Source organism: Rana temporaria, chromosome 1, assembly GCF_905171775.1.
Source record: "Rana temporaria chromosome 1, aRanTem1.1, whole genome shotgun sequence".
NCBI classification, from domain to species: Eukaryota; Metazoa; Chordata; class Amphibia; order Anura; family Ranidae; genus Rana; species Rana temporaria.
This window is the reverse complement of record NC_053489.1, coordinates 324,925,927-324,950,922: the sequence shown is the minus strand read 5'-3', so window position 1 is coordinate 324,950,922 and position 24,996 is coordinate 324,925,927. Positions and strand designations below refer to the sequence as shown.

Here is a 24,996-nt window from a genome sequence, read left to right as displayed (position 1 = left end):
AGAAATATCATGGTTTTACATTCCTTGTCTGTTATTTTCAAAATTAATAATCCAATAGATTAACAGATGTATGTTTAGGAGGTGGATAAACATTAACATGTTTCCATTTAAAAATATAAGGGACGATTCAAGCCCTGAGCCTAAAACAGAACTTAACATGTTAAATGATAACTGTTAAAGATCCTAGCATTGGCTCTCAACTGAACTCTCAAATGGTTGGTATTATAACTGATGTGCACCATAGCAACTATAGATCAAACAGAGGCTGAGATAGCAGCTTCCTTTGCTATAATGGATAGGAGGGTTTAGTTCCACTTAGTGGTGAGGACAATAATAACGTGTGCCTCTGTAATAAATGAAAGGTGTATTAAAGTGGTTGTAAACCCCTACAGACCACTTTTACATAAAGGTAAGCCTAGATTAAGGCTTACCTGTAGGTACAAGAAATATCTCCTAAATCTACACGGTTTAGGAGATATTTGCAGAAAAGGCTGCACCGATGTCACTAACGGCTCCCGTGCGCATGCGCAGGAGTGACATCATCGCGGCTCCGGCCAGAGTCATGATACCCGGAAGTCACTCCAGGAGTAATGGCGGCGACGAATGAGGCAAATGAGGGCCGCTGCGGGGGCTTCGATCTCAGGTAAGTACCTCATAATGAGCTAGTATGCTATGCATACTAGCTCATTATGCCTTTGTCTTGCAGGGTTTATTTTATTTTTATTTTTTCAGGAGGCTTTACTTCTGCTTTAAGGGTGTTATCTTTGGGGCTGGAAGATTTGAACTTAAAGACTAAGTTTGGTGTCACTAAACTGCATTAGCCATTGAAACATTGTACGATTCGGCCTCAGACCAAAAGAAATGTTAGAAAAACTAGAGAGAAGGGAATAGTCATTTTATAACATCAGTTGTGTCAAGGCCTGGATTTGAACCCAGGACCTTTGCTGTGTCTGGCCGTAGCTCTTCTGACTGAACTTCCTGGTTTAAGCCTTGTCTCTGCACTACCTGTTTGCCAGATTATTGTGCTATCTCCAGCCAGAATGTCACTATTGTCTTCTTTGCTGCTGTCCTTATTTGCTACCACTCGTTATTGACCCTTGGTTTGGTCCTTAACTACGCTTCTGCCTAATCCCAACCTGCAGCTACTCATTACTGACCTTTTGGCTTGTTTACTGACTACGCTTCTGTTTGATCCCTACCTGCTTATCTGCTTCTGGACGACAAACAAGGAGAGAGGCGCCTCTGGGTGCAGTACTTAAGACAGTTTTTACATTATTAAAAAACACAAGTAAAGAAGCCACTCACATTTTGGTGGTCAATCAAAAAACGTGTGGATGCAGTTTTCCAGGAGGGTAGGTAGGTATCATCTGGTGGAGTCTTTTCCCTTTGTCCCTGGTACAGCGCTGTGGGATGCAGGGGATCTGTCCTTCTGCCGCTGGTGTGATCTATAATTTTCGGCGGTGGGCAGGGGGATCCTGTGCGGCGCTGCAAGCCGTGTGTGCCAATGGACGAGCAGGGATGACGTCACCAGAGCTTGAGAAAGGAATGCGGCAGCCTTGTTACTCGCGGCCAGCATTCAGAAACGCGTCGCTTTCCTGGTGACGTCATCCCTGCTCGTCCATCGGCACACACGGCTTGCAGCGCCGCACAGGATCCCCCTGCCCACCGCCGAAAATTAAAGATCACACCAGCGGCAGAAGGACAGATCCCCTGCATCCCACAGCGCTGTACCAGGGACAAAGGGAAAAGACTCCACCAGATGATACCTACCTACCCTCCTGGAAAACTGCATCCACACGTTTTTGATTGACCACCAAAATGTGAGTGGCTTCTTTACTTGTGTTTTTTAATAATGTAAAAACTGTCTTAAGTACTGCACCCAGAGGCGCCTCTCTCCTTGTTTGTCTCCCAGATTGGAACATGGTCTCTGTTCCTTATTGACGGCAGCCCTGTGTACATACTCCCATTCAAACATACCTGCACATCCCCCATCACCACCCCAAACAGCCGGAACTTTCATTGATTTCAGCTTTTTTTTTTTTTTTTTTACTGACTATGCTGCCTTCAATAACAATGCTCTGATAAACTTCTTGCGCATAATTTACTTGCAATATCTGCTTCTGGACCCTGGCTTGCTCACCTCCTGGTGGGGCAATCCTGAGGAACGCGACCTAGTACGTATAATGCTCCTGGAAAGTGTTCACTTCACTTTTTCCACATTTTCTTATTTTACAGCCTTATTCCAAAATGGATTGCATTCATTATTTCCTCAAACAATACCCAATAATGACAATAAGAAGTTTGTTTGAAATTTTTGCAAATTTATTAAAAATAAAAAAAACGAAAAAAATAAATCACATGTACATATGTATTTACAGCCTTTGCCATGACACTTGAAACTAAGCTCATGCACACCCTGTTTCCACTGATCATCCTTGAGATGTTTCTACAACTTGATTGGAGTCCACCTGTGGTAAATTCAGTGGATTGGGCATGATTTAGAAAGGCACATACCTGTCTATATAGGGTCCTACAGTTAACAGTGCATGTCAGAGCACAAATCAAGCCATGACGATCAAGGAATTGTCTGCAAACCTCCGAGACAGGATTGTTTTGAGGCACAGGTCTGGGGAAGGGTACAAAAACATTTCTCCATCATCCATGAATGGAAGAAGTTTGGAACCACCAGGACTCTTCCTAGAGCCGACCGCCTGGCCAAACTGAGCGATCAGGGGAAAAGGGCCTTAGTCAGAGAGGTGACTAAGAACTGAATGGTCACTCTGACAGAGCTCCAGGCTTTCTCTGTGGAGAGAGAAGAACCTTCCAGAAGAACAACCATCTCTACAACCCTCCACCAATCAGGTCTGTATGGTAGAGTGGCCAGACAGAAGCCATTCCTCAGTAGAAGGCACATGACAGCCTACCTGGAGTTTGCCAAAAGGCACCTGAAGGACTCTCAGACCATGAGACACAAAATTCTCTGATCTGAAAGATTGAACTTTTTGGCCTGAATGGCAAGCGGCATGTCTGGAGGAAAGGAGGCACCGCTCATCACCTGGCCAATACCATCCCTACAGTGAATCATGGTGGTGGCAGCATCATGCTGTGGGGATGTTTTTCAGTGGCAGGAGCTGGGAGTATAGTCAGGATTGAGGGACAGAGGAATACAGCAATGTACAGAGACATCCTTGATATAAATCTGCTCCAGAGCGCTTTGGACCTCAGACTGGGCAAAGGTTCATCTTCCAAAAGGACAGCAACACCAGGCACACAGCCAAGATAACAAAAGAGTGGCTATGGGACAACTCTGAATCTTTGGAGAGATCTAAAAAATGTCTGTGCACTGATGCTCCCTATCCAATCTGATAAGGCTTGAGAGGTTCTGCAAAGAAGAGAAGGAGAAACTGCCCAAAAATAGGTGTGCCAAGCTTGTAGCATCATACTCAAAAAGACTATAGGCTGTAATTGGTGCAGAAGGTGCTTCAACAAAGTTTTAAGCAAAGGCTGGGAATACATATATACTTTTTTTTTTTTTTTTTAATACATTTGCAAAGATTTAAAACAAACTTGTCATTATGGGGTATTGTTTGTAGAATTTTGAGGAAAATAGTGAATGCAATCCATTTTGGAATAAGGCTGTAACATAACAAAATGTGGAAAAAGTGAAGTGCTGTGAATTATTTTCTGGATGCACTGTAGACTCCACACCTCAGATGAGCCTGTGGCCTCGTACACACGACCGAGGAACTCGTCGGAAAAGACACATCGTTTTTCTCGACGAGTTCATTGTTAGGCTTGTCGAGGAACTCGACAAGCTTGCTTTGCGTACACACTGTCAAGACAAAATCTCCTCGTTCTCAAACGCGGTGACATACAACACATACAACGGCAGGGGAAGTTCGATTCCACTGGCACAACTCTTGGGGCTGGTTTTGCTAATCTCATGTGTTTGCGTGTTAAATAAAAGTTTGTTAAGAGACGATTTGCACTTTTCAGTCTGTTACAGCTTGAAAAATGTGTTATCTCCATTACAAATGCTACTTTTACTCCCGTCTCATACTTTATTCTGAGCAAGCGCGGGTTTCTTAGCATACACACGCTCGAGTTTGTCATCGAAAACCAGCCCGACGAGGAACACGAAGAGCAAATTGAGACTCCCGTAGAGGAAAAAGAGAACTTGCTCTCTTTTTTGCTCGTCGAGTTCCTCGACAGTTTCCTCGATGAAAAATGAACACACAACCGGTTTCCTCAGCAAAAAAGCTCTCCCACCAATCTTGATGGATTCTGTTGAGTTAGGCCTCGTACACACGACCGAGTTTCTCGGCAAAAACCAGCAAGAAACTTGCTGGGAGATATTTTTTTTGCCGAGGAAACCGGTCATGTGTACATTTTCATTGAGGAAACTGTCGAGAAACTCGACGAGCCAAAAAGAGAGCATGTTCTCTATTTCCTTGACTGGAATGGAGAAAATTGGCTTGTCGAGTTCCTCGACAGCCTAACAAGGAACTCGATGAGGAAAACAATGTGTTTCGCCCGTCGAGTTCCTCGGTCGTGTGTACGAGGCCTGTGTCTTCAGCAAGAGTGACCTGCCTGTGTACCTATGTCGCTGGTTCCTGTGTGCGCCTCTCACTGCTATAGCAACTGGTCTTTGAGCCTGACCCCTGATTGGGACAAGTTGATTACTGCAGATGATGACATAACACAGTGGGCGTAGTTTATATTCCACCCTTATATATTATTATTAATATTTCTGGACATTGCAATAGTAAGCTGTTTCGATTGACTGTCCAACAGTCGCATGGTAAACTGAATAAATCGTGTGGGTAATGCCTCACACAACCCTATGTAGGATAAAATAGGGAAAACTCAGCACTGCTGAATGAATATGCACAGATTCAGTATTACCAACAAAATGTGTATAATCATGCTAATGGGGAACTTCAGATTATAAGTAGAGAGGTTGAAAAAGAATTTCAGCTAATTCACAATTTTGTACCAATACCTAGGTGGAAATGTAATGTGTCTTTATAATTGTATTTGAAATTATTCATCACCCCTGTGAAAGAAGCCTATTTTTATTCAAGTCTACAATCAACTCATTATAGAACTTTCAAAAGATTTCACTACAACCCACTTAAGCGTTGATGAGTGTATCAGAACTTCCCTTTTTAAAAAATCTGTGTATTCCACATTAACTCTCAATGTGGACAGTGGATCTCATATTCAATACAGTAGCATGTCAGATGAAGACAACATGTTTTGAAATCTTGATAAGTCTATAGCATGGATCTCAAACTGGTAGCCCTCCAGCTGTTGCGGAACTACAAGTCCAATCATGCTTCTGTTTATGGGAGCCATGCTTGTAACTGTCAGCCTTTCAGTGCCTCATGGGAATCGTAGTTCTGCAACAGCTGGAGGGCCACTGGTTTGAGACCTCTGGTCTATAAAATTAGCCAATAATATGTCAACTGAGACATTATTTACTTATGGCTGCTCTTTCTTTTTGGAAGAAAAAAATATGTTGCATAAAGATTTTGGCCTGTGTAAGTGGTTAGCTCGGTAGCGGGGTGTGTGACCCCTTGGGTGGGTTCTCTACACACTGAATTTATACAGACAGGCAGTCGAAGACGGTTGAAAACAAAGATTTTGGTTTATTCTTCCATCTTGCTGGAAACAAGTGCAAGCATCCAAACAGCATAAACAAAATCAAACATAAAATAAACCCTAGCCACTTGGGGCATCTATCATCACCACACAGGAAACTATCTATGAAGTCTGATACAGCCTAGTGCTGGGCAGACACTGCTGGTCATACAGCAGAAAAACAACTTTTGATTTTTATCACACAGAAAAATCTATTTCCTCCTCACCTCCTCAGAAGACTTTCAGCTACTGCTCTTTCACTCAGAAAGCCTCAGCATCCAGCAATTCAGTGGTAATCCTCTGGATTACTTATATAGGCCTTAATTGCCTCATTCTGAACAGCTGAAGTCTTCCAACGCCCTCAAACCTTTCCTGGCTACATTTGCAGCCGACGCCTAATAACAATTGGTGTATTGTCTAAACAAGGCAGAAATGTATGTCCCGTCTGTGACAACACCCACAGATTTACCTGACTTCCTGTCACACCTGTAACAGGAAAAATCAAGTCCCAGTCACTGAAGGTACCAGACATGTGCCCTTTAACTCATCATTGAGTCCCGCCAAGCACCTTTTTGATTCGAGAAAAGGTTTGAAATGCTGAGAAGCGATTTTCCACCAGTTATTGCAGGTGTTGTTGCAGCTTACGATCATAAAAAGATTAGGGACATGCAGCCTAATCTTTAGTAAGTTTAATGGTGATTTGTTATCCTGACAGGACTGACAGGACTCCCTTTTCTTTTATTTTCATGTCCCTTTACAAAACAATAAATTATCCACAATGTAATGTAAATGTTTCCTTTAGGACCTGTAGTTGCTGGAGTTGTTGGGACAAAAATGCCACGGTACTGCTTGTTTGGAGACACAGTGAACACAGCGTCAAGGATGGAGTCGACAAGCGAAGGTAAATTTGGCTACAAGCCATCCATTTTATATCGTATCCCGCTGTAGGCATTACTTATTTTCTCAAATTAAACAATCTGATTATTTAAAATGATAACTTTTGTAATATCATAGACAGTTTAATGTTGTGTAAATGGTTAATTGTTCCCAATAGTCAGACTGTAAGCCATATCCTCCTATTACAAGTTACCCAGGAATCCAGTCATACACCCTCAGTAGGGAAGATGGTCGGAAAACCCCAGTACACATTCTTATCTCCCATTCTTTCTTGCCTGAATATGATGTTAATGAATGTTACTATGTTTGTAGTGAATGACAGAAGAATTACAAATCCTGTCCTGTAATACAGTAAAATATCAGTATTATATTGGGCTGCCACTTTAAGACCAGTACTGGGTCACACTGGGGGTTATTTATGAAAGGCAAATCCACTTTGCACTACAAGTGCAAAGTGCACTTGAAATTGCACTGAAAGCTCTGCAGATTTTATCATCCAATCATGTGCAAGCTAAAATGCTGTTTTTTATTTTCCTTGCATGTTCCCCTCGGATCTACAGCGACTGCACTTCCAAGTGCACTTTGCACTTGTGGTGCAAAGTGGATTTGCCTTTTGTAAATAACCACCATTGCATGCATTTACTACAATGGTGTTTGAACAGTATGTTTTTGTGTTTTATTCCGTTAGCAATATACCCTGTGCAAATGCTTGTTCACACCAGCAGGCACAATTTACCACAGTTACTGATATGCACTGTGAAATAAGTCATCCTGATACATTGTAATGACACATTATAGTGTTTTTTTTTTCAACTTTATTGAAGTGTCACAAAATGACATTTTATTAATCTTTATGCACTGCAGGGTGTTACAGTGTGTTGTAACAAGTCTCAGTACATGCCCTGTTTTTAAAGTATACATTACTACAACACTGTGGTATAACCTGAACTTATAGGAGGGGGATTTACTAAAACTGGAGGGTGCAAACTCCCCAGTGCCATGGTGCATAGAAAACAATTAGCTTCCAGTCTTATTGACAAAGCTTCAAGTGTTTGTTAACCCTTGTGGTTTTTAATCTCAATGCATTCTATGCATTGAGGTGAAAACCCTCTTGTAGTGCACCAGCCCCCCAGAGCCCCCCTTTTACTTACCTGAGCCCGATCGTGCCTGCGCCAAGGGTGAGCACACCCGCTCTAGCCAGTGTCTAAGGTCCTGGCGCAGAAATAATTGGGCTCAGGTAAGTAAAAGGGGGGCTCTGAGGGGCTGGTGCACTACAAGAGGCAATTGGTTTCAGCTGCTGTCAATCAAAACCAATGACGCGGGAGCCCTGCTGTCTGTCAGTGGACGCAGCAGCAGGACACTAAAGCACTCCCTCACGGGTGTCCCGAGGGAGAGTGCTTTTCCTACGGGGCACTCGAGAAGATGAGGAGCCAGGAGCGCCGCTGAGGGACCCCAGAAGAGGAGGATCGGGCCACTCTGTGCAAAACCAACTGCACAGAGGAGGTAAGTATGACATGTTTGATTTTTGTTTTTTAAACTGAAACTAAATGTTTACAGGCTGTTTTTACACTGGGGCGGCGGGTCCGATAGCAGTAAAGCCCTGCTAGTTTTAGCAGCGCTTTTCGGCTGCTAGCGGCTGAAGAAAGGGTTAAAACCACCCACGTTGCAGCGCTTCCGAAGGGCCTAGCGCTGCCCATTCATTCCAATGGACAGGGGCAGTGTAGGAGCACTGTATATACCGCCCCAAAGATGCTGCTTGCAGGACTTTTTTTGCAGTCCCGCAAGCGTACCTGAAAACTGCGTGAAAGCTACCTCAGTGTGAAAGGAGTCTAATTGAACAAGCTGAAGTTAGATGTTTGGTTACTATGCACAGCTGCACCCAATTCTGAGTTCTCCCCAATAGATTTTAAGGCAAATTGCCTTGTCATTGCATTGGGACTTTGCTGGGCATGGCTGCCTAATGCAGTGCAATGCATATGGTGTGAATAAGCTCCAAAGACTGTCAGAGTGTCATTTAACAATACTACCAGGGTCTCATCCTGCCATGGCTTACCAAACCTCATATTCCATAGCTCCTGTATTAGTATAAGAATATGGAAACAACATATGGCATGAGCAGTAAAATCTAAGTATTAGCAGTTTAGACCTCCTAATCCTTTAATAATATCACTTATCTAATATATCTCTGGGAAAGCATTGAGGAACACAAAAAGAGTTACTGTGGGTTTAGACACTGAGAATCTTGTCTTAAGAAATCAAAATCTATTTAGCATTATAACCCCTGCTTTAAAAGAAAAGCCATTATCTGATCTTAACATATTATAGACAAAGGTGTATCTGTAATCAAATTCAATAGATTGTTAAAGCACAAGCTGAAGATATAGTGTTAGCATAAACCAGTGATGGCGAACCCGTGGGCCGCGTGCCGCTACCGGCACGCCATGAAATGAGGAAAGCACACAGTGAAAAATCGAATCGTTCACACACCGCACCGCAAACTACATCTCCCATGGTTCTGTAGGCTAGCAGTGAAGTGCCCAAGTGGGAGTGACAAAGAATAAGCACCCGGGGGTGATCTGTGCACGTTAATCCAATCATAGAAGCCGTCTCATCCACTCCACACCCACCATCAAACAAATCAGCGGTGACGTGCTGGGCATGACTGGGAGAACACGCGGCTGGGATCAGAGGAGACATGCGGGCGGGAATGAGCTGCCAGAGAGACTGGAGACAGGTCAGATCAATGTGTACAGTACAGTGACAGATTTGACTCAATTTTGCACAATAAAGGTGTTAATTCGGTGAGTGCATGTGTCAGGTAGGTGATTGCATGTGTCAGGTAGGTAAATGTATGTGTCAGGTAGGTGAGTGCATGTGTCAGGTAGGTGCAAATTTATTTCCTGCAACCACGAGTTGCAGGACAAAAATTAGCACAATTTCCTCATCAGCACAGACTGTGCTGACAGGGAATAAGCAATTAGAAAACTAATCCAGCAAGCTGGTTGTACCCAAGTTTATCGATCAATCAACTTGGTACATTTCGAACCGTGTATGGCCGGCCTAAGTCAAAACAAAGTGGAAACACACGCTAACCAAAATCATGTTAAAAAATAATAAGCAAACCATGAAAAAATAATAGGGCAAAGCAAAGAAATATAGATTCTTTGCTTATTCATGTTTTGAAGGCAACAGGAGGCACAAAATAAGCAAATTGGATAATGCTAAACAGATGTAACAAATGTAAGGACTGTATTAATGTTTAGGGCCAGTTCACACCACATGCAGTCCAGTGCGTTTTTTTCTGCATCCTAAATACTTGGAAAGTACATTATATGGTTTTCAAAGGCATAGTTCACACCAGTGCTTGCAGTTCCAGTGTGTTCCAGTTCCAGAAAAAAAAATTGATTATGCTGCATTTTTCCTGCACTGAACTGTCCTGGATAGCTGTCAACTGTATCAAAAACGCACTGGGATGCACCTAAACATACTGGAACACACATATCATTATTTAAGATTAGGAAAAAAGAGGAGGAAGAATGCACTGGACTGCATCAAAAACGCACCAAAAATGAAAAAAAAAAACGCACTGGAACACATCAAAAATGCGCATGCAGAAAAGCATCTGCAATGCATCCGGACTGCGTATGATGTGAACTGGCTTTATAGGATTATATAACTGAACTTAGGATTTATATAGCGCCAACAGTTTACGCAGTGCTTTACAACTTGAGGGTAGACAGTACAAATACAATACACTTTAATACAGTAAAAATCAGAGAGCCCTCTTTTTTTCTCGTCGAGATTTTTGTCGGCCTGTTTCCCGACGAGAAACCCAAGAGTTTGTATACTTACCTGTCACCGTGGAAACCTGCGCATGCTCGAAATGACTTTGACGCATGTGCAGTAGCTTCCACAGCATAGATAGGGTGAAGCAAGATGGCGGCGACGGCATCGAATGTGATGAGCGCATGCTCGTCGTACGCGATGACATCACCATGTTCTTGCCTTTCAAGAGAACCGCGGTTCTTTTGAAAGGTCAGTGTGTACACTCAGGCGGCAAGAGATTCTTGCCAAGAATCTCATCAGGGAAAACTACAGTTTTTTCCTGACAGGATTTTTGTCCGTGTATACAGGGCCTAAGAGGGAGGGTCAAGAGATACAAGAGGCAATAACTGTGGGGGATGAATGGATGGAGAAAATAAATGTACAGTTGTTAGGTGGGGGCCAGATATGCTTCTCTGAAGAGATGAGTTTTCAGGGATCGTCTGAAAGTAGACAAAGTAGGAGCTAGTTGGGCAGATTCGGGCAGAGCATTCCAGAGGATGCGAGAGGCTCGGAAGAAGTCCTGGGGGCGAGCATGGGATGAGGTGACAAGAGAGGTCTTGGGAGGAGCAAAGAGGACTATTTGTTTTTTTAGGAGGAGGGGGTGGTCCACTGTATCAATGGCAGCAGAGAGGTCCAGGAGAAGTAGTACAGAATAGTGTCCATTGGTTTTAGCCATTAGTAGGTCGTTGGTAAGGAGAGCAGTTTGTGTGGATGTGACCCAAGTTTAATCCTCTACTATTTGGAAACAAAGATCTTGGGTAAATGGTTATAAAAGAAAAAATCGAAAGCACTTGAAAACCCTACAGACATTAAAATAATAGAAGATAATGTGATCATAACTACCTTGACCAAACGGGAGCACAATGATTCTGACAGGTCATTATGTGGTAAAATAAATAAAAAACATAGGGCACACCATAACTTTTAAGCCCCATACACACTATCAGTTTTCCTGCAGGTTTTTCTCTTCAGGTTTACCAAAACCATGTAGTGCAAGGGCCTGCCTGATTGCATACAAATTGAAACTCTTGAGGTTTGACCTCATTTTAGATGGTTTTGGTAAACCTGAAGAGAAAAACCTGCAGGAAAACTGATAGTGTGTATTGGGGCTTTAGGAGTATAAAGTCTGGTGATAACAACATTAAAGTGATCTGAACAACATTCTCCACATGAAAACAAGTGACTAATGGGCCTATTAGGCATGACAAATGACTTAGAACGATATATTCTCCATGAAGCATCTTCAACTGCACCTTCGAGAATGTTGCATAATAAAAAAAACATTCCATGACTTTGGGAGCTAGAGTAGCAAAAAGCCCAGAGTCAGCTGAAAAGCAGTCTGAGAGAAACACTTGTTCTGAGCTTTATTTTCTTAACAACTGGAAATAAAACTTGATACATACAAAGATGGATTTGAAGAACAAAGAAGTAAAAACATGTCCTTTCCAAGGGCATTATAATGTGCAAAATAAAGTTAAGCAGAGGTTTAAATTGAACTGTTAGCAATTTATGTACAACAAAAAAATCCCGCCAGTACATTTATGGAGCCAGCGTGAAGACACACTGACTAGAAACCGCTGAAAATGGTTCTGTAAAGACGCTTTAGTGAGACTCCTGGAAGACTACAGAGAATGTTGCTGGAAGTACAGAAATATGATTCTGCTGTGATATACTCCCCAGGAAAGCTGATGGTTATGACCTTCCAGAACAGGAGACACAAAAAAAAGTAAATAGAAACTTTCAAATGAGAATTTTTTTTCAGTCAATGCAGTACAGAATCTGTAAATCTTGACCTGGAACAACCAATGCCCACATTTTGGACATCTAAATTGTTTTAGAGAATACATGGGGTTTATAAAAGCAGTCAGTACTCCAATGCAAGGGCAAAGCAAGGGTAAGAACAATAATGTGTTGTCTTGGTGTATTTGAAGACAAGTGGTGAAAAGAAAATTGCAAAGTCCACCACGAAAATAGACCACACCAGAAAAAATATGTATTCGTTATATGATATTCTGGAGATACCAGAAAATGTACTGTATAAACTCGAGTATAAGCCGAGTTTTTCAGCCCTTCTTTTTGGGATGAAAATTACCTCCTCAGGTTATACTCGAGTCAGTACCTTGCTCATTGCAGAATCCGATCTGTGTACCTGAGTCTGTGACATAGACGGCAGCCTGCAGTTTTAAAAAATCGCGCTCCTCCTTGTGCTGTTCCGTGATAGGCGGAACACTCGGTTTCCCAGATAACACTGTGTACAGTGTTCCGCCTATCATGATCGCCCTCTCGTTCATGATAGATGAGAGGATGAGAGGGCGATCGTGATAGGCGGAACACTGAACACAGTGTTTTCTGGGAAACCGAGTGTTCCGCCTATCACGGAACAGCACAAGGAGGAGCACAATTTTTTTAAAACTGCAGAGCCGCCGTCTATGTCACAGACTCGGGTACACAGATCAGATTCTGCAATGGGCACAGTGAGGTCAGGCTGCAATGGGCACAGTGAGGTCAGGCTGCAAATGGGCACAGTGAGATCAGGTTGCAATGGGCACAGTGAGGTCAGGCTGCAATGGGCACAGTGGGGACAGGCTGCAAATGGGCACAGTGCGGTCAGGCTGCAAATGGGCATTGTTGATCCTTATTTCCGCTTACAGTAGCTGCTGCATTCTCACCCTTGGCTTATACTCAAGTCAATAAGTAAGTGGTAAAATTGGCTTATACTCGGGTCGGCTTATACTCGAGTATATACAGTAGCTTGATGTCTTTGCTTTTGAAGATGCACATTATTCTCAGTTGTTGACTAGGTTTAAATCATCGTATAAAGTTATCATAAATTTACAAACTACTAAATTCCTCCAACCATCATTGCCAAACTCATGACTGCATTTTCAAGGCATGGTATGGGAGAGAGTTTCAGATAGCACGCCTAACTCCAGCAGAGTGAGGTATAATTTTACTATCAAGTTGAGATTTCACCTAGGTCACTCTAGTCCGAGATGCTCTCCAGAGAAATGAGGAAGTAATGCAGACCACAAAAGTTCTCTGCTAAAAGTCACAATTGGTGTAAAAGAAACTGTGGGGGGTGAGGGCACCTGTCCCCTGTGCCCCGTTGGCTATACACAGGCCAGCTCTTCCTCTCACACAGCCAAAACACCAGCGGACACCTTTACAGCCACCACTGTTAAGAACATGTGCTCTACCACTGTGTATCTAACCTTTTCTACAGCTTATTTCCATGATATCCCAGATGCAAATGTTACATCTGTTCGTCTATTGAAGGATATAAGGTTGCAAATATCCTAACACAAGCAACATATATAAAATCGAATGCCCTGTACACACGATCGGTCCATCCGATGAAAACGGTCTGATGGACCGTTTTCATCAGTTAACCGATGAAGCATACACACCATCGGTTAAAAAAACGATTGTGTCAGAACGCGGTGACGTAAAACACAACGACGTGCTGAAAAAAATGACGTTCAATGCTTCCAAGCATGCGTCGACTGGATTCTGAGCATGCATGGATTTTTAACCGATGGACGTGCCTACAAACGATCGTTTTTTTTTTCTATCGGTTAGGTATTCATCGGTTAAATTTAAAACAAGATTGCTTTTTTTTAACCTATGGATAAATAACCGATGGGGCCTAAACACGATCGGTTTGGTCCGATGAAAACGGTCCATCAGACCGTTCTCATCGGTTTGACCGATCGTGTGTACGTGGCATTAGGCAAAGCCCAGATCTTTTCATATACCATCCAGGAAAGAGAATAAAAAGAATTACTAGTCATCCTACACCAAACAAGCACGTCTCTTTCCCAGCCCTTGTATACTACATACTCAGTTCTAAGGAATCTGTCATCATGGTCAAGCATTGTTACATGCAAAGGTATTCCAAGCCTAGATCTTTAGAGGCTCCATAAGTGCACTGGGGAGGTGGCCAATGCTGTGACATAGTGTGACATAGTAACGTAAAAGTCTACTGTCTAGTTCCATCTTTTCAGAAGTCATTACAGGTTTATTTTAAATAAACCCATACCTTTTTTCATTATCTATTTTAAAATGTATATTGTCAATATAATTAGTATACTGTTAATAATAATTAACTATAAAACAGAATGGCTGCATATTACAAAATTCAAATTTGATGTTTATGCGACTATTTGATTTAATGCTGGAATTTCTGTGTAAGCATAAACTGTTATGTATAACAAAGGTGAGAAGATAAAGTGCTCTTATTCTTCTCTGACAATTTTTTTTTATACCATCTGTCCAAACATAACTTCAAAGCTATCAATGGTGGAGAAAAAAAGTGACAAGTGTCTGTTGACAGTCTGTTTTGAAAGCTGAGTCTCCAACACCAGTCACGCCAACACATTCTAGAAACAACTACATCATTCTGTGGATTCTTCTGCATTGAAATAGGCTTCTTCACTATTGTTGCACAATTGTAGTCTTCAAGGAAAGCCTACAGGTCAGAGTATAGTAAACAAGTAAAAAAGGCGCAAAGCACAGGTACCTCAAGTAGTGGTACCCAATAGTCCAAGGGCAAAGGTAAGAAGGTGTGTTTATACACATTTATATGCACACATAGAACTATATGGCAGGGTATCAGTCAGGGCAGCCACCATGAAAACCAAAAGCCTGTTCCGGTATACTAGGAAAAAAACAAGAAGAGGGGCGCCTCTGAGTATGTATCATAAGAATAATTTAATAATTAGGTCAGAATATAGGAAAATGCTCTTAATTAAAGGAACACTAAAGTCACAATTTTTTTTTTTTTAAATAACAAACATGTTATACTTACCTCCACTGTGCAGATCGTTTTGCACAGAGTGACCCGGATCCGTGTCTTCTGGGGTCCCTCGGCGGCTGTCTCTGCTCCTCCTTGCAAAAGCTTTCCACGTTCATGCGAGTTCCCTCGCATGGTGGAAAGCTTTTGCGAGCACGCTCCCGTGATACAGCAGCGGCCATAGCCGCCAACTGTATCACTCGGGCCCGGCCCCCGGCGCGCCGCGTCATCCGCTGTGATTGACAGCAGCGCCAGCCAATGGCTGCGCTGCTATCAATCTGCCCAGCCTAGCCAATCAACGGCCAGGCTGGGAACCAAGCAAGATGACAAGCACGCGCCCGGGAAATTCGAACGGTGAGGTAAGTAAAACGGGGGCTCAGGGGGCAGTGCTGTCAGATGTTTTTTTACCTTAATGCATAGGATGCATTACGGTAAAAAAACATTTACCTTTACAACCCCTTTAAGTTGGCCATAGATGGGTAGAATTTCAAACAAAAAAAATGTTCTAAGAAAGTTTGTTTTTCTAATCATTAACCACTTCCATACCAGGCACTTACGCACCTTCCTGCCTAGGCCAATTTTCAGCTTTCAGCGCTGTCGCAATTTGAATGACAATTGCGCAGTCATGCTACACTGTACCCAAACAATTTTTTTATTATTTTGATCCCACAAATAGAGATTTCTTTTGGTGGTATTTGATCACCTCTGCGATTTTTAATTTTTGCGCAACAACTAAAAAAAGTTTTAATTTTTTTCTGTAATTTTTTTGTAAATAAGTTAATGTTCTTTGATCAATTATGGGCACTGATATTGCTGCACTGATGGGCACTGATAAGGCGGCACTGATGGGCACCGATAAGGTGGAACCAATGAGGTGGCACTGATAAAGGTGGCACTGATGATGGTCACTGATGGGCACTGATAGGCGGCGCTGGTATGTGGCATGGATGGGCACTCGTAGGCGGCACTGATGGGCACTCATAGACGGCACTGATGGGCACTCATAGGCAGCACTGATGGGTACTTATGGGTGGCACTGATAAGTGGCACAGATGGGCACTGATAGGTGGGCACTGATGGGCATGGATGGTCACTGAGGGGTGGCACTGATGGACACTGAGGGGTGGCACTGATGGACACTGAGGGGTGGCACTGATGGTGGCATTGCTGGGCAATTTTCCAAATGTTTCATATGTTGGGCCCATGTTGCCAGTCAGTGCCATTTGTGGGCACTGATTGGCATCTATTGCAAAAAATGTTTTAACATGTGGATGGCCATGTGGTACATACCTGGCCATCCACGTTGCCCCCTTCCCTGGTGGTCCTGGTGGCTTCCCTGGTGGTCCAGTGTGGGCATCAGCGAGGGGCTACGCTGATAAACAATCAGTGTATACCCCCCCCTGTCAGGAGATCCACCGATTGGCTCTCCTCTACTCGCGTCTGTCAGACGCGAGTGAGGAAGAGCCGATCAACGTCTCTTCCTGTTTACATCGTGATCAGCCGTGATTGGACACGGCTGATCACGTAGTAAAGAGCCCCTGCCGGATAATCAATAGACGTCCAGTCAGGAATACAGAATCACTTCCCGGACGTCAATTGTCTATTGGCCGGGCGGGAAGTGGTTAATGGTTCAAATCAACGTTCATTTTCGACCGCAGTGATGAGAAAATTCGAAGGAGCGGAATGGAAATTTTTTCTAGAAAGAATACATGTCTAACAAGTATATGTGGTTTTCATTCTGTAAAGACCATTTATTCCAAAATCAAATGTTAAAAGCAAACAAATTATTTTTAAATATATTGGAATGTTTTAAGACTGTTCTGGGAATTTTCTTGCAAATTTTAGTAAGACCCTTCCTAAGAACTTTTGTTTTAAATTCTATCCATCTATAGCAAGCTTTAGTTAGAAAAAACTAAATTAGTGCCTACTAGGGATTCTGACAATGTTCGAGTCGAACGTAAGTGCGACTCGAACATCGGGTGTTCGTTTGTTCGCAAATTTGAGAGCCACGGAGCACCCCATAATGCACTGCGGTAGCAGTGCATTGACGGCTGCTGATTGGCCAATGTATGCACCTGACCTGCATGCTTTGGCCTATCACAGCGCATTGTGCTGTGAGAGCTATGATTGGCCAAAGGCAGGGTGCCTTTGGCCAATCATATCTCAGGGTCTAAGTCCACGCCCCACACTATATAAGGCTGCTTACGCGGTGGTCGTATGTATTATGTTGTGGAGAATTAGGCAGGTCAGTTAGTGTGTGAAGTCAGTGCAGTATATATTTGAGTGCAGGCAGGGTACAGTATACAGTATATTACAGTTCATGCAGGTTACAGTATATAATACAGTGCAGGCAGTGTATAGTATATAATACAGCGCAGGCAGTGTACAATATATAATACATTGCAGTCAGTGTACAGTATATCATACAGTGCAGGTGGTGTACAGTATATCATACAGTGCAGGCGATGTATAGTATATAATACAGTGCAGGCAGGATACAGTATATATTACAGTGCAGGTGGTGTATAGAATATAATATAGTGAAGGCAGTGTACAGTATAAATAATACAGTGCAGGCAGTGTATAGTATATAATACAGTGCCGGCGGAGTACACAATAGATAATACAGTGTGTACAGTATATACCGTATTTATCGCGGTATAACGCGCTCCCGCGTATACCGCGCACCCCTAAAGTGGTCCCCAATCCTGTGGAAAAATTTTTTTTTGTTGTTTTGTACTTACAGTTTTGGTGTCTTGCGCGGCGTCCATTGGCGGCCTCGTCGGGTCCGGCGTCCTTCTGCGGCTTCGGGTGTCCTCTTCGGCGGGTCCGGCGTCCGTCTTCGGCGGGTCGGGTGTCCTCTTCGGCGGGTCGGGTGTCCTCTTCGGCGGGTCTGGTGTCCTCTTCGGCGGGTCCGGCATCCTTCTGCGGCGTCCTCGCGGCGTCCTCGCGTCCTCCCCGCTCGTTTCCCGCGCCGAGTTTGAATACTGCGCCGACAGATACCAAGCGCAGTACACTCGTGTATCGTCGGGCAGGCTCGGAAACTGTCGCGCTGACGTCCTGTACGCTCAGGACGTCAGTGCGAGAGGCGCCGAGACTGCCCGAAGATATACGAGTGTACTGCGCTCGGTATATGCCGGCGCAGTATTCAAACTCGTGGCGGGAAAGCGGGTATCGGCGTATATCGCGCACCCACGATTTTGCCCTGATTTTCAGGGAAAAATAGTGCGCGGTATACGCCGATAAATACGGTAATACATTGCAGTCAGTGTATAGTATATAATACAGTGCAGGCAGTGTACAGTATATAATGCAGTCAGTGTACAGTATATAATACAGTGCAGGCAGTGTACAGTATATAATACAGTACATATACAGTGTATAATACAGTGCAGGCGATGTACAGTGTAGTGCGGTGTGAAAAAAAATCCCCATCATGACCGCAAGGCCACCAAGGAGAAGTAGATGCTCACAGGCCACTAAAAGAGGTCACGGAGATGATGCATCCTCTGCAGGCGTGTTATTGGGCTACAACATGCAGAAGAGTTGGTGGAGTGGATAACAAAAACGTCCTTGTCCTCCTCATCCTCTGTCCCCCAGGCTCATACTAGTTTGCCTTCCAATGCAGCTGACAAAGTAGACTATTCTACCAGATCCTTGTCCACAGTTACTCCTTCCATAGCCCCACCATCATGCAGGGAGGAGTCACCAGAATTATTCAACCATGGTGTCGGGTACATGCTGCTGGAGGATGCGCAGCAATTTGAATGCTCCGATGTTGGTTCCCAGTTTAAGGAAGGGAGTAATGTGAACCTAGAGAGAGGGGGTGCCATAGAAGGACAAGAAACTAGCAGTCATGTTCCCGCAGCTGCAGCATACTGCCAAGTTTTCTCCAGTGATGAGGAGGGAGGGAATAATGAGGTCACTGACTGTACTTGGATGCCTGAGAGAAGAGAGGAGGAAAGTGAGGCAGGATGTCCTCCAGGGGTCAGCTTAAGGACAGCTATCCTATTGCATCACACCACAGAGCTCCACGGGTGCAGGGTGCTGATGAATCCCTGCTGACTTCCAAAATTTCATTGGTGTGGGCTTTTTTCAACACGTGCAGTAGATTGCACCGTTGCTGTTTGTAATCTCTGTCTGAAGCTGATCAAGCATGGCCAGAAACCCACCCGCTTGGGCACCACATGCTTGACAAGACATTTGATGACCTGCCATGCAGTCTGTTGGTAACAGCACCTGAAAGACCCACATCATAAAAAAAGCAGACTTTTCCTTGTTCCTCATCTGGGATCTCAACCCTACTATACGTCAAGTTCTCTCAGAAACCTGCACTGAAAGAAATGAAGGTATAGCAATAGGTGCCACAAGTACTTGCAGCCAATCTGCTAGCAGTACACCACCTTTTGATTTCAGCAGGCACATTTCGCTACCCCAGTTGCTGAACCGTAAAAAAATACTGTCCCAGCCATCCACATGCTCAGTGTCTAAATGCTAGCTTAAAAAATAAGACACATTTTCTGAGAAAATCAGTGAGCCAGTCACACAAGCAGGAAATGTTTCAGGGGGTGTTCTGTACACATGTTGTGTACAGAACACCTCCCAGATAATCATATTGCATTGCATTTTACAGAAAATTACATCCCTCAGATTGAAAAGAAAAGTGGTGTAGTGGAGTAAATAAGCCCTTCTGGAAGAAGTGAAGAGACAAGGTGGTAACAGATTTGTAAGAGCTGAAATTGGTGGCAAGTGTGTCAGTAGACGTCAATTGATGTTTTTCAAGAGCGGTGTTCCCCATGGTAAGAGGAGCATTTCTGGCTGAAGCCATGGTTGGCAGATCCCACCTTAAAAAAAATAAAAATAAAACTGGTGTAAAATACCAGACAACGGATCCAATCTATTTGGGAGTAGACAGGATACAGCCATCTCAAGGGTGACCACTAGCAGATCAGGGCGAATAACGTCTGACAAAAAAACTGAAAATTCAGAAAGGTCGAGCATACCGGTGAAAAATCCCAAGTGGATACAAGGAGGCAAAATCCTACGGACCGGGAAAAAGATTAGTAAAGGAACTGGAGAAGTACCTTAAAAATCTATGGCAGAAACATTTACCCACACAGGGGTGTGATTCAGTGAGCATAACGACAAAATATATATAATGTTTGGAGGTTCTAAGTACTGTATTTATTGGCATATAACACTAACTTTTTAACCAGAAAATTAGTTGCAAACAGCGTCTCTGTTTTATACACCGATACTGCAATTTGGGCTGCCTCGGAGAGAACGGGGAGGGGGGCGTGACGACCCCCTGTCAGATTACATACAGTGAGAATCTCCTTTTTACTCAGCGGCCTCTGTAATAGGAAGTCCCGCCTCCTGGGCCAGCATTGGACCAGTGTTCTATCTATCATAAAAGCTGGTCCAGGAGGCGGGACTATATTAAAGAGGCCGCAGAGCAAACAGGAGATTCTCGCTGTATGTAATCTGATGGCGCTCATCTGATGGCGCTCATACCTCCATGTCCCCTCTGAGTCAGCAGTAATCTGAGGTGAAATGGGTATTGATCAGGGAGATGGGTATTGATCAGTCTGCATTCATGGCAATGGTGAGGCTGCAAATGGGCATTGATCAAGCTGCAATGATGGGAAATTATGAGACTACAGATGGGCATTGATCAAGCTGCATTTATGGGCAATTGTGAGGCTGCAGATAGGCATTGATCAGGCTGCATTGATGTGCAATGGTGAGGCTGCAGATGGGCATTAATCAGGCTGCATTGCTGGGCACTGACCTTTATTTTGCTTCAATGTTCTTTATTTAAAACTAAAATGTAACTTTTTCCTGAAGCTTCCCTCTTAAAATTAAGGTGCGTGTTATACACCTGTGCGTGTTATATGTAGAAACATACGGTAATTTTCTAGCAAAAAAAAAGATTTTAACTTGTAAACGCTCCTTAAGTGGTTAAAATTGTGCACACTTGTGGAATGGCTCCAAACTTTGGTACTTATATATCTCAACCAGAGACGCTTTAATTTTTTTTTTACGTTTAGAGTTACAGAGGAGGTCTAGTGCTAGAACTACTGCTCTCGCTCCAACAATCGTGGTGTATGTAGCCTGTGTGTATCTGGTTCTGATACTGGCCAGTGCCTCACCTGCCGCTTCACCTCACGTCCCTGGTCTGTTCCTTGATATAGCACTATCATTGGGTGCCAAGTATTACTTTGTGTCCTATGTACCCTCTGTAACGCTGGTGTGCCAGAGGGGCTGAACTTTCTTGATAAGCTTGAGGTGAAGAACAGAGGACCCATCCAATCCAGTGGCTCCTATGAGGGTAGTGCTACACTTGTGACTACAGCAATGCTCCTGATCAATGGTTCACAACCATGTTATAGTATGTGCTTGTCATGTCTTTTGTTATATCATTTAATAAACAATTGATAACACATTTATTTAAAATTCAATTGATGTGCTGCTTTTAACTTAGTGTTTGTTACCCCAACATTTAATATTCCTGTTCTACCACGCACTTGTGTTAAAAGTAGGGATGCACTGATACCGATACTGGTATCGGTATCGGCGCGAATACTAGCCATTTTCACGAGTATCGGTACTCGTGAAAATGCTCGCCGACAACGAGTCAGCAAAGCATGGATATCCAGATTGGTGAGTCTCCCAAACGATCAAAGGAGCCCTGGAACTTCGAAAGTATCTCAAAGGGATCTCGTAGGTGACAACAAGACTGAAAAGCTGGTGACCAGATTGGAAAACCCAAAAAGACTCACATCTGAGAGGGGTATGTAGAGAAAAAGCTTCCAATAGTGTAGGTCAAAAAAGTGGGTTTATTTTAAAAACCAACATGCATAAAATAAAATGTAGATGTCCAAGTAGGACGAAACACGCCAGGCTTGGTTCATCGCTCCCCACATTTCACAGACCTACACTATTGGAAGCTACCCCTCTCGGATGTGAGTCTTTTTGGCTATCACCAGCTTTCCAGTCCTGTTGTCACCTACGAGATCCCTCTGAGATACTTTCGGAGTTCCGGGGGCTCCTTTTAATTGTTTGGGCGACTCACCGATCTGGAAATCCATGCTTTGATGACTCGTTGTCGCTGACACTAGGGTCCACCAGTTCCGGTAAGAGTATATATTCTTATCAATGACTGGATGATTTATTACCTTGGATGTCCCATATACCTGCTTATAACATCAATTTCTACTTGAAGACCATCACTTGTCCGTTGTGGACTCTACTTGTTCCTTTCCAGGATCGATTTACATCATTGGACTAGTTTTGTTTTATACATTCACTAAGCGGAACTAAATTTGTATTTGAATATTCATCTTCTTTGTACACTTCCACAACATTTTTAGAGCTACATTTCACCCATTTTATACTTTAAACTAGCCTGACTCAAAATTTGTGGGTGTCCCTGTCAGCACCAACTGGATCGACAAAAGTCAATTTAAAATCGACTGAGCTAGGGTGAAAATTATCAGAGGAACAGTGACTATATCAAATCATATGCAGACACTTTTTGGTTATTCAGACAGCTGCGTCTTGCTGTGGCTATCTGAATTCCAGAACAGTGAAGGCATCGGATTCAATTTAGTTACGGTTCATCTGATTAAATAAAGCAATGCAGATTCCTTCTTCCATGCTGCTTAGGATCAATGGAGGAATCTTTAAAAGGTAACTCCACTTTAGTGGGGGGGAAAAATAGCAAACAAAGAAAAAAATAATATAGTGTATACAATTGCGACACAAGTCATATTGTAAAGGGATACAGGCCCAGCAGCTTTCCTCATCAGGCCCCGTACACACGACAGAGGAACTCGACGTGCTTGGCACGTCGAGTTCCTCGTCGAGTTTTGGGATGAAGCCGCCGAGGAGCTCGGCGGGCCGCCTTCTCCCATAGAACAACGAGAAAATAGAGAACATGTTCTCTATTTTCTCGTCGAGCTCCTCGGCGGCTCCATCGATCCAAAACTGTACAGACGACAGAGTTTCTCGGCAGAATCCGGGTTTTGACCGAGTTTCTCGGTGAATTCTGCCGAGAAACTCTGTCGTGTGTACGGGGCCTCAGAGCCCTGCAGGTGCACAACTGATAGATAATTATGAAAGCACTTCCATTAGACTCAATCAGCAAAGAGGAACAAGCTGGTTTCTTCAGAATAACAAAATGTAGGAATTAGCAACAAAGGTGGTTAAAATGCTTGTAATGTACATACCCTGTTTCCTTGAAAATAAGCCCTACACCAAAAATAAGACCTAGCATGAGTTTCTGAAATGACTCTACCCCAAAAATAAGCCCTAGTTAAAGTCCTTATAAAATCATGTAATCCGTTCTGTACAAAGATTATATAATGTGCAGTGTGTCTCCTTCTGTAATTTTATTGTGGAAAACACCTTATTCACAGCAGCCGCGGGCGCTCACGTGACCTGCTGGAGCTCTTGTCTTCTCCTCCAAGCTGATATCAGCAGCCCCTCCCTCTGCAGCACTCTGGCTGATGTCAGCGGCCTCTCCCTCTGCAGTATTTAAGTATTTACAGCGGAAAAGAAGAGCTCCGGTGAGTCACGTGAGAACCCAGCAGTGCTGTAAATAAGGTATTTTCCACAATAAAATTACACAAGGAGACACACTGCACATTATATATTTTTACAGAACGAATTACATGATTTTAGGAGGTCTTTAACTAAGGTTTATTTTTGGGATTACAGAATTTCACAATGATGACTCCTAAGCTGATGAGGGGAGGAACTTTTTTGTGCATACCTTAAATAAATAGGACATCCCCTGAAAATAAGCCCTAGTGTGTTATTTGTAGCCTAAATTAATATAAGACATATATATATATATATATATATATATATATATATTTCCGGGGGAAACAAGATCACCCAGAGGGGAATGTTTTTCTATCAACAAAAGTTAAAAACAGTTTAAACAGGAGAAATCTAACACTGTATGGTTTTATCCCAGTATATAACTCAGGGATAATGCAGTTGTGATTTCTGCTTTCTCATCAACTTTATGTGTACTGTTGGAGCTATAAAGATGTATGTGGATAAATGCTATTATTGTATAGAAATGCTCACCTGTCACTGCCCCAAATCCCTAGCTTGTGGATATTGTTGATGTGCTTTCATTCCATTAGATTAGCTCGACATATGGCAGTGTCTAGCCTTTAGTAGACTTTACTGTGAAAATGCTTACACTATATGTTTTGAACCAAAATGGTCTTCGATAATGACAAAATTGCTTCAATTCTAGGGAGTGCAGTGTAACCAGAACTGCCAAGCCAGACAGGTCAGGACTCCCTTAGGTAGATGGCCTTGTTGAGATATGCATAGTTTGATTCCTATAGGACACAATATGGTGAAAACCTCTCTCGGTAGACTTATTCCTTTTTTGTTTTTCTCAGCACTCAAAATTCAGTGCAGCCCCAGTGCATATGATCTACTGAAACAAATTGGAGGTTATGTTCTGGTGTGTCGTGGGACATTATCTATTAAGGTATTTGTATAAAATGTGTTTATTTCTAAATATTATTATCTTTAGAGGTAGGCTGTAAGGTTTTAATCACAAATGCCATAACACATTTACATTTTTTCAGTTTATACAAGAGTGTTACAATCCTAAAATGAAAATTGCACAGGCATTACTGACCTTCTTTTGAAAATACCAGATGTTTGACAGTCATGCTGATACTCTAATCATAAAATATTCTTAAAATGGATCCCTTACCTTTTTGATTTCTGCAAATTTTTGGGCTGATCACCGCCCAGATACAGTATTGAGAATGGTTGGATTATAGGACCTGGACAGGTCCAAAGCC

At 43.0% G+C, this 24,996-nt stretch overlaps 1 protein-coding gene across 1 annotated transcript in view; it reads left to right on the top strand.

Annotated features, from left to right (window-relative positions):
• Positions 1–24,996, top strand: part of LOC120945882 (atrial natriuretic peptide receptor 1-like) — an 86,084-nt gene that overhangs the window by 46,373 nt on the left and 14,715 nt on the right. Inside the window, exons 6-7 of the mRNA XM_040360431.1 lie at positions 6,446–6,544; positions 24,583–24,674. Coding sequence (XP_040216365.1) covers positions 6,446–6,544; positions 24,583–24,674 — 191 coding nt within the window. The remainder of the gene's footprint in view (positions 1–6,445; positions 6,545–24,582; positions 24,675–24,996) is intronic.